General features: G+C 49.9%; 1 protein-coding gene across 1 annotated transcript; it reads right to left on the reverse strand.

The window, feature by feature from the left end:
- Window positions 1-3,252: 3,252 nt before the first annotated feature.
- Window positions 3,253-7,522, reverse strand: LOC132332112 (EF-hand and coiled-coil domain-containing protein 1-like). The gene is made up of 2 exons (XM_059856083.1): window positions 6,820-7,522; window positions 3,253-5,546 (listed from the first exon to the last, which is right to left on the reverse strand). The coding sequence occupies exons 1-2, from the start codon at window positions 7,453-7,455 to the stop codon at window positions 5,136-5,138; spliced, it is 1,047 nt and encodes a 348-aa protein (XP_059712066.1). The 5' UTR covers window positions 7,456-7,522; the 3' UTR covers window positions 3,253-5,135.
- Between the last annotated feature and the right edge of the window lie 2,267 nt (window positions 7,523-9,789).

Consider the following 9,789-nt stretch of genomic DNA (forward strand, 5'->3'; position numbering starts at 1 on the left):
ACAGCAGACCAGCCTGGGCAGCCCTGGCAGGCAGGGCCACGGCCAGGAGGAGCAGCAGGAAGAGGCGCAGAGCAAGGGCCATGGTGCCTTGCCCTCTGCCAGTCCCGCAGCTCTTGCTGCCACCGCTGTCCTGACACCGCTGTCCCAATGTCAGCAACCGTTGTTAAGGACTGAGGAGCTGGATATTTTGATTCTGTAGAACCACAGGGCTCTGTGACCTCAGAGCCTGCTGTGACCTCAGAATCCTGCTGTGACCTCATGGCCTGGGTGGGGATGGACCTCAGCACTGGAATTTTCCTTCCTGGGGAGGGAGCTCCTCCTGCCTGGCAGTTGTGTCCAAGGGCTGGGCCTGTCCCCCCAATTCAAGCTCACTGCTCTGTGTTCTGGGCACTGGCACAGGAGATCACATCCAAGGATTTCTGACCTCCTCAGGCACTGTCAGCCACAGCCCAGGATGCTGAGGAGTCAGTGGTCTCTGGCTGGAGACAAGTGCCACATTCCTACCTTTCAGCAGCTTCCCAGCGGGAACTTCGGTACCTTGGGGGGCCCATGGCTAACACAGCCCTTTGGTTTCATCGAAGGCTCTGCTTCCTCTTGTAGTCCTGAAAGGACACAGTCAGTCAATAAAACAGGGAGGAAAACCACCCAACCTCTTCAATGCTTTGATATGCCAAAGGAAACCTTGAGGAGCACGCGGTGGGTCTGTGCAGGCTGAGCAAGCCAGAGGCCTCCCATGACGGAGTGGCTGCCTCAGGGACGCGGTGCCAGAGTTCTTCAGCCGGGCCTGCTCCCAGCACTGTCACCAGGAGGGCGCCGCCCCCAAACAGCCACACAATTCGGGGTGCGGCTGTAGGGCACAACTGCTCTATGGCACAGGTGGAATGCATCGGGGGCAGGGACAAGGGACAAGGAGAGGCCTTCTGTATCATTCCCAAAGGTGTTTATTCCCAGGAAGGTCAGGGACTGAAAGACACAAATCCAGGCTGTAGAAGGGGTTTTTCAACAGGGGAGCTTCAAGGGCAGGGTACAGAACTTTAACCAATTGGGAGAAACCTGGGGAGAAGCATAAGGCAGGGAATACAATGCTTAAACTAATTGGGAATTACAGGGGAGGGGAACAGTTTAAACAACCCAATGGGACCTGGAGGGATACAATAATGACAGGAAAGTTTCTGGAAAAAGGGGCAGGAGGGACTGACATGGTTCATCCTAGGAGGAGGAACAGGGCACATTCAGGAACAAAGGTCAAGTCTTTGGGAAGATGGAAAACCAGGGAAAAACCAACAACAGAAGTGCAAAGGAACAGTCCATTAAGGATAAAATATGCTATAGGAATACAAATTACAAGGGGGGGGGGGGGGGGTTGTAGAACCGACCATTGAAACTGAATTGCAAATGAAAACACAATAGAAACACTCCACAACACCCCAGTGCACAAGGAAGAGCTAGAGATGCCACCACTCTTGGTGAGCTGTGGATCTGATGGAGGCACAGTTTGGAGAAGGAGGAATTGCCTGGCTGGTCACATCCAGGGGGTTGTGGTCAATGGCTCAGAGGCCCAGTGGATGTCAGTGCTCTGTGGTCTCTCTCAGGGTGACAGCAAAACCTCCCTGGACACTGGGAACTCAGTGTCCTGATGGTGCTGCTGGACAAGAGAGATGGAGGTGCCTCCCAAAAAGAACTGTTCAGATTGCCCAAGTCTTTCAGACCTGCTCAGTGAATGAGCAGCTGATTGAAGTGCAAAGATACTGAGAAACCACACAATCCCTTCCATGGGAAGAAACATCTCCCCATCCAAGCCTCCCCTGTCTTTATCCAACTCCAAGAGGAACAGACATATCTATATCTATCTATCTAGCTAACAAAACACCTTCAGCTTTAAATAAAATCTCATTATTTATCCTTTTGCTATGAAGTAGTGGTTAAAAGTTTTCTTTTAAAGAGATAGATTTAGTAAAGACATAAAATAACAGATGCTTTTAAGGTGTCGAATATGGAAAGTGCAGCGAATTCCTCCCTGACTGACATTCATTCACTCTGGCCACCCACAGGCATCAGGCGCTGGCAATTACACACTTTTGATACAATACCAATGGTAAGTATACAATTTCTTGAGATGTCTTTTTCCTCTGAAATGAATTGAACTCCAGCTTTTCAGGAAGGAATTTATTGAGGTTTACCTTTATAGTTGAACTGACTCACTAACTTTACAGGAATCAAAAAAGAAAAGCTGAAAGATAGTCCAGACAGAAACCTGAGACATTCATCAGAGTAGGAAGATCAGGATGGGCACCTGAAGAAAAGAACGATGAACTATTTGGTCAACTAGGCTGGTTTAGGAACCCAGTGATGGGACAGGGGCAGTTCAAGCCCTGGCACAGGAACCTGTGCACTCCGAAAAAGATCATGTTTAAGTCATACAGATTGCAGGAATATGAATCTGGAATATGAAATCAGGAATAGGTGATTATAATTACACACTCCAATTTAGGACAACATTTAATCACTTGCAGGTACTTAAAGACTTGCTTGACTAAATGCAAACTGTTGTTTCCTGCATTAGGGATTATAACTTAAGGGCACGGTTGGGATTTCAGATCTAAGTGATTGCAAGTTGATGAAGGTCTAGAAGAGGGATTTAGATGCTAAAAGAGCTTTTAAAATCTGATCCTAAACGAAGAAAGCATTTCCTTGATAAATATGAAACTATAAACAGGAGCAGTGTGTAAAGCTCATAGATTAGAGTCATTCTTGAATATGATCCTCTCTGGAAGAAACTGGACTTTAGCTGGAGGAAACCTGTGGCTCACCAAGCCAGATAGGGTGAATTCTCAGCAGAGATACCTGCAATTGTCAGTGCTTTCTGCAGAACACCCAAATCCCCCCATTCCTCTCCAGCCCTTCCTTGCAGCATTAGCTCTTGCCAACTGCAGACCCTGCTCACAAACTCTGTGTGGCAGCTGGCAGGGGAGAAAACTGCTCACTGGAAAGGTGACTGAAACACAGGCAGACTTTAACAGTACAGGTAACAGCAACCAAAAGACAGCCTGACTTAAGCAACAGGACAAGTGACACTCTTGCCAAGTGACAGCCAGAACCCTGTGGATTCCCAGCTGTCCCTCCCTCTCCATGCCTCAGCCAACCCATCTCTTCTCCTCACCAAGCACTCCCAGCAGCTCACCCGAGCCACACCCATGGATGTGGGCTCCTGCAGGTCAGGAGAAGGTGATTCTCTCGCAGCAGGAGGCGTTTGGGCTGCCTGAGCAGCAGCGTGAGCGAGCAGAGGGAGTGGGACAAGCTGGGACAGCCAAGGCTGCGTGGGGCAGAGCTGCTGCTGAACCCTTTCCTCACCCTAACACACAGCTCTGCACCGCTTATTCACCATTTTGTGCCGGTTTGGGCCCCTTGTGTGCCACTCCGGGAACACGTGGAGTGGTGGGATTCCCTGTGTTATGGAATATGAGCACAGGCATGCAAGTCCCAGTTATCATTATGCATCTCTTAAGTCAAACTGTTTGCACCGAGAGCTGTTTCACTGGATGGGGAGGTGCAGGTGCTTTGTGGCCAACAGAGAATCTCAGAGGCTAAAAGCTGGCCTGGGCCTCTGCTAAATGTGCTACAGGGCTAAAAAAGGGGTGTAGTTCCCACATGGTCAGACCAGCACCATTCCTGAGCTTGACACTCACTTTAAATTAGCATGCAATTAAAAAAGAAGTATTACAAATGAAGGTTGTCTTACAAGGAACATATAATTTGCATTTCTAAACTGGCACTCTTTGTTTTGATGTAACCCATGAAGTTCCTGTTCTGCAAGGCCAGTGGACATTGTTGATTGCCTTTAACCTGTTTCAAGGTGATCTTTTTATCCTTCATGGTACTTTGGAAAAGCAATTCCATAGGACAAGAACCCATCTTAAAACCTTTGGTGCCTATGCCAAGGAGAAGGTGACAGCCCTGACAAGCTGTGTGATCCCTTTTAGCACCAGGAGTTGTGTCATTCCTCCAGAGTCCCCTGACAGTCACCTTGAACTTTACATGCCCTCGCAGGGGTTTTTAAATCCTACAGGTGTTTAAAGAAATGCTTCTATTTTCTTTGATCTTCTGCAACCATGCATGTATTAACATTCACAATGCTGCCAGAAAGACACTGGATAAAATGGTTCTTTTTAGAACTTCCTCACTTCATAAAACACTACAATAGCTAGGATGCCACAAATAACTCACTATGAATTCTTCTTATAAGCAAACAGAGGAAGTGTGAGTTTAGGAAGAGGCAAGGACTTCAGAAGGTGCAATTTATTAAAATACTAGATTTAGCGTGTAAGTAAAAATATGTCTAGACATACTGATTTTCTTTGGGTCAGTGAAAATATAAACTAGATTTTATTCCTTAGGTCAGTCTGGAACTTGGGCAGAAATGACTAACGCTTACTAACCATCGGTGAGTCCAAGTTTGGTCTGAGGTTAAAAGCAACAAAAGCAGTGGACTATTAAATTTGTGACCAACTTTCTGACTTCTGGAAGGATTTGTTTATGCCGTTGCAAAAGTGGGGTTTAGTTGGCAAGTGTTTTTTGAGATTCCCACTCTATTATTTTGTGGGTTTAGGAACGTTTCAGCTTCCCTCCTCTATCACCTGTTCTCTCAGTGAAGAAGCAATGAAGTCACAGCAAGTTTCCAACCAGCAGCCAGAAGTTGTCCTTGTGTGCTTTTCCCCAATTCCTAGGACAAGCTGAAGAGCTTTTATACAAAATGGAGAGTCAGCCATCTGATTACAGCTGGCTTGGGATGGGACCGAAGGACCAGGAAAGGCAGCGGAAAAAGTCTGTTGGAAATGGTTTCTGAAGGACGTTCAGCAATTTGTGTTGGGGCTTTCCTGAAGCATTAGCATGCTGAGTTCTGTTGTTGAGTGTCTGAGGAGTGACTTCAGCTCTCTGCAGACCAGCACCCTTTGGCCTGGAAGACTGCTAGATCTCCTAAAGACCCCTACCAAGAAAATGGATGAGCAGCTTCTAATTTCCCTCTGGCCAGATTTTACAAGGTGTTCTGGAGACATCTAATAAGCCCCAACCAGAGATTCTCAAACTCACCTGTGCCCCAACACTGAATTTATGGGCACTTTTTGTCAGACTCCAACCTACCTGTAGTGCTGCAGTTGTGATTCCAGCTGCTGGATGTGTATTTGCAGATGTGGCACCTCCTTAGCTCTCACTTCCAGCTCCTTCACTTTGCCAAGACTGTTCAGGACAGCGTGTCTGGCCTCTTCCACCTTCCTCCTCGTCTCTGCCTGCTCCCTCTTCAGGTTACGGTTGCAATCTTCCAGGCTGACCAGAGCTTCCTGAGAGCTCTTCAGCTCCTTCTCCAGCTCCTGGCTGAACCTGATGGCTTCTTCAATCTGCCCATCCCTGGAGCTCCGCATGAGCTCCATTTCCTCCAGGACACTTTGGAGGCACTTGGTCTGGGAGTGCTTCTGTGTTAATGGTCTCTTCCTCCCTATGAAGCAGGATCCTCCTTCTCTATGGCTGGCATGGCTCTTCCACAGTCCCACCTGTAATGACCAGGAGCACAAAGCAGGGAGAAAATGATGGGCTTTAATGAAGACTGAAAGTGGCTGGATTGTGCTTTGTTGGTTTGGTTTTTTTTTTCAATCACATCGAGCTGATCAGCAACTAACTTTGCCAAATACAGAGACAAGGAAACAATCTCTGGAAAGTAGGTTTTAATAACTAGCTATGTATTTAATTTTCAACCTACACACTTATCATATTAGTGCACAAGTTTCTGTGTAGCTTTCATGTCATTACTATGGTCTGTACTCAGGAGTCAGGCAGTCTGCTGAAAAAGATATTTACAATGAAGTTGTGTTCAGAAGAAGAGAGCAGGGAGCAGCTGGGGGTGCTCTGAAGCTCTCCTCTTTGTCGTTTTCATTCATCCTGGGACCTCTGACTGGTGACTTTGTGTTTGCTGTCGATTTCCTTTCCCTTTTGCAGATGAAAATGGTAAAGGCGTCTCTGACCTGCCTTGCTGGACATTGGGAAGACAACAGTCATCTACTGCAAGTGGAAGTGTCACAGGTGGAGCAGAGTTCTGTCAGTGCTGTGTTAGTATCAAATCACACCTGGTGAGACCTGCCAGAACAATGGGTCCATGCTGCCCTTCCCTGCTCTGCCTGTTCCACGCTATTTCATGCCAGAGGAATTTAACTGCTGTTAAGTGTCTATGTGTGTCACTCGAGCCCGTACAGCAGAACCAGCAGAAACCAGCCCCGGAATTAATGGGGCTCTGCAGAGGAGCCCCAGACTATTCATCAGCCTGCCTGCAGAACTGGCTCCAACTCTGAACTCTTGTGACCACACTCTGAGGAAAACATCCTTCTAATATTCCTTTCAGGCACTTCTGACTGAGACACTGCTTGTGCTTGTGCAGGCAGGAATGCAAAAGTTCTTTCTCACTTCAGGAAAAACCCTGCACTGGTGCACATCCAGCATATGCTATCAGCACATCCTGACTGCGCGTGCAGTAGAAGAAACAGCAGCATTGTACGCGTGGGTTTGTTAAGCCGTAGTCCCCTACACTGTAAACAGAGTGCTCTTCACAACTATATTTATGGTACACCGGTGCCATACATTTCTCCTTAAAGCCTCCCTGTAACCAAACTTTGCTAAAAAGTTAATGCCGACGATGAACGAGCAACTTCGGCCTCAGTCTGGCAGCGGAGGGGTTATAAACACCGACTCTCCGAGAGCAGCATCTCTCCTGAAGCGCTCGGGGCCAGCCGAGCCGCCCCCGGGAGGCCGCTGCAGAAGCCGGCCCGGACTCACCTGCAGCGCCAGGCACCGCGCATCGCTGCTCTGCAGGGCGGCGCGCATGTCCTCCACCAGCTCCCGCAGGCTGCCGTTCTCCTCCTCCAGCTTGGCCATGCGGTCCTCGGCCTGCTCCAGCGCCACGATCTCCTCGTAGCACTCTCGGGAGCGGGGCCCCGGCGGCCGCCGCTCGGCGCTGCCCGCGGCTCCGCGGCCGGCGGGGTCGCTGCGGCGGCGGCGGCGGGGGCTGCGCAGGCGGATCTGGGTCTCGATGTGCTCGCTCTCCCGGCCCAGCGGCAGCCGCGGCCCCGCGCGGGTGCTGAAGTGGCCGCAGAGCCGCGCGTGGAACTGGCGGAAGGTGAGCTCGGCCGAGAGCCCGTCCCACAGCTCCGCGCACTCCTCGGGCTCCGCCGCCTCCTCCAGCCCCAGCACCTGGCACAGCGTGCGGAAGTCCTCGCCGGGGATGCGGCCCGAACCGGCGCAGTCCAAGCGGTGGAAGATCTCCTGCAGGTACTGGTCCAGGCCGGTGGCCAGCACGACGATCTCGTTCTCCACGCCGCGGTCCAGCCCGTAGTGGTAGGCGAGGGCGCTGACCAGCCACTGCGTGCGCCGGGCCGGCCGCCCGTAGGGGTCCCAGCCCTCAGGCGGCTCCATCGCGCCCGCCCGGCCCGCGGCGCTGCCCGAGCATCCTGAGCTCCCGCCCGGCCGAGCGCTCGGCCCCGGCCCGCGGCGGGGCGGGACGGGCGGGGCGGGGCCGCCACCGCTCCAGCGCCGCTCGCCGAGCGCCCGGCTCGCCCCGCAGCGGAGCCGCGTCCGCCTTTGTCCGGCACCAAAGGGGATTCCGGCAAAGCGGCTGGGTGCCATCGTGCTCCGTTTGGCTGCCAAGCCTGCGCCCCAAGTGTCTTTCTCATTTCTTAACTCATTTCTCCCTTCTGCTTTCTCTTTAGCCCAAGCAACACAATGGCATCGCACAATCCACTTTGACAAGGAAGGCTTGTGAACGAGTGAGTGCTTCCACTAAACTAAAACCCCAATGTGCGTGAAAGCCCACCTTCTGTTCGCTCAGACCTGCTCCCCTCTGTAGATGAGGTGACTTTATGGTGTTGCTGGCTGGGTCTAAAGAGGTCTGGGACAGAGGTGAGTAGGCGTTAAACTCGTTCAAACGAGCTGCCCAGAGCAGCGACTTTAGTCTCTCTTTGGCTGGGGAGTAGGACCGGCGTTGTTGAACGCAGGCAGCAGCACCAGCAGGGCTCCTCCACCAGCAGGGACATGCCAGGAGTCAGGAGGGGACCGTGGCACCAGCCGTGCCCAAAGGCTCAACAGGGTGCCAAAGTCAGGTGCTGCTAACAGGCTGCATTAAGAGCCCAGGCAAGGCGTGGTGAACAGCAACCAGTTTGGGAGCCATCCAAGGAGTCCTGTCAAGAGCAAATCATTCTAATATTCTCTCTAGGACAAAAAAGGAGCAACCCAGTCTGGCTGATAGGTGAGGAAAGAGAATTCAACTTCATTTAAAGCGCTGCTCAATTCAGGGTTGGTTTTCTTTGAGTGAACTGATGCTAAGAAATATTTGCTCGCGTCTGATGGGGTTTCTCTGCAAACAGGCTTGGATGAGAAATTTCTGACCACATTTGCTTTTGCTCTTTAAGATAAGAACCTGAGTAGCTTGGTTGAGGAATGGAGAATTGTTTGTAGCTCAGGAGGAGCCTTACATTTTAGCACAGGAGGAAGATAAGGCAAAGGTTGAAAAGCTTTCCCCTCCTGGACTGACACACTTCCAGAGGAGTCTGTGAGGAAAAGTCCCCTCAGCCACTGCCAGGGCTGTCTGCCTCCTCTGCAGGCTCAATATTCTGGGAGTTCAACAAGTCTCAGCTGCCACTGTATTTTCCTCTGAATATTTCTTGCTGTGCAGTACGCAGGGGGAATATTTTGTGCTAGATTCTCCTCTGGGCTTTGAGGTAAATCTCAGTAATTCTGCTGATTGTTATGTCCAGATGAACATTTTATGGATAGCAATGAAAAGGGAAGTAGTAGTACCATGGAAAATTAATCGCTCAAAAGGTGAGTGTCATGGTTTGAGCTTGGCGCAATGCTAGTGCTTCTATGAGAATACTTTTTTTCTTGGTATCTATTGTGAGATGCGATCAGAGACAGAGCAGAGCAGGCTCTAACTTAAGATTGAAAGAAAAAAAAATTAACTTAAAACTACAAGGAAAAACACACAGAACACAGGATGAAAACTTTCTAAATTTCCTCCTCCTCCCCCCTCTAAATTTCTAATTCTGTTACTACTCTTTAGATTAATTCGCTCTCAGTCTATCACCGCCTTTTAGATAATTAATTCTCAATTCTTCGAGAAGAGAGGAATCTTTCCCTCACTACAGACTTCTCCAGGAAAGAGTCAAAATTTCTCGTGCTTCTGTGTCACGTGTGGCACCGCCCGAAAAACATTTGCCATCGTGACCTTTCTATGTCCTGTGCTCTCACCACTGCACATGGACTAGAGCTGCTTCTAGGGTTTTTTTCTTTAAGGACGTTTTGTCCAGTTTTAAAAAGAGCACAGTCTCTCTCTTTTTGGGACACTTGTCCCCCCCCAGATTTCACTCCTTGGGGTTGAGGGGTCTCTTGAACAGAGATCATCTTCTTCTTCTTCTTCGAAGATGGAGGGCACTACTACTACTCTCCTCACTTGTCGTCTCTGTTTACACACTTTCACCGCACTCTCCTGGCTCTGAGCTATTGCTTTTCTCTAGAATGCAGTCTCTGTGTCACAGGAACTCAAGGGTTCTGCCATGGCTATTCAAGAAAAGTCCAGCCAAAGGCTACTCTATCACCTCTTCTTACCTAGGATTCTTCTCAACTTCTCTCAATGTCTTTCACTTGTTCATTTTCTTGCTATTCTACTCTATCTCTTCAACTTCAGGAAGAATCAGCATTTGCAAGGTTTCTATCATCTCAAGAAGGGTTAAAAGTCTCAGGCTCTGCTGGTCT

Source organism: Haemorhous mexicanus, chromosome 11 (genome assembly GCF_027477595.1).
Source record: "Haemorhous mexicanus isolate bHaeMex1 chromosome 11, bHaeMex1.pri, whole genome shotgun sequence".
Taxonomy (NCBI): Eukaryota; Metazoa; Chordata; class Aves; order Passeriformes; family Fringillidae; genus Haemorhous; species Haemorhous mexicanus.

What these genes read in the sequence shown, in the direction of transcription:
- LOC132332112 (XM_059856083.1), bottom strand. Translation starts at nt 7,455, where the DNA reads ATGGAGCCGCCTGAGGGCTGGGACCCCTACGGGCGGCCGGCCCGGCGC. An exon ending in CGCGGTGCCTGGCGCTGCAG is followed by an intron (nt 5,547 to 6,819) that starts GTGAGTCCGGGC and finishes TGGTCATTACAG; the next exon opens with GTGGGACTGTGGAAGAGCCA.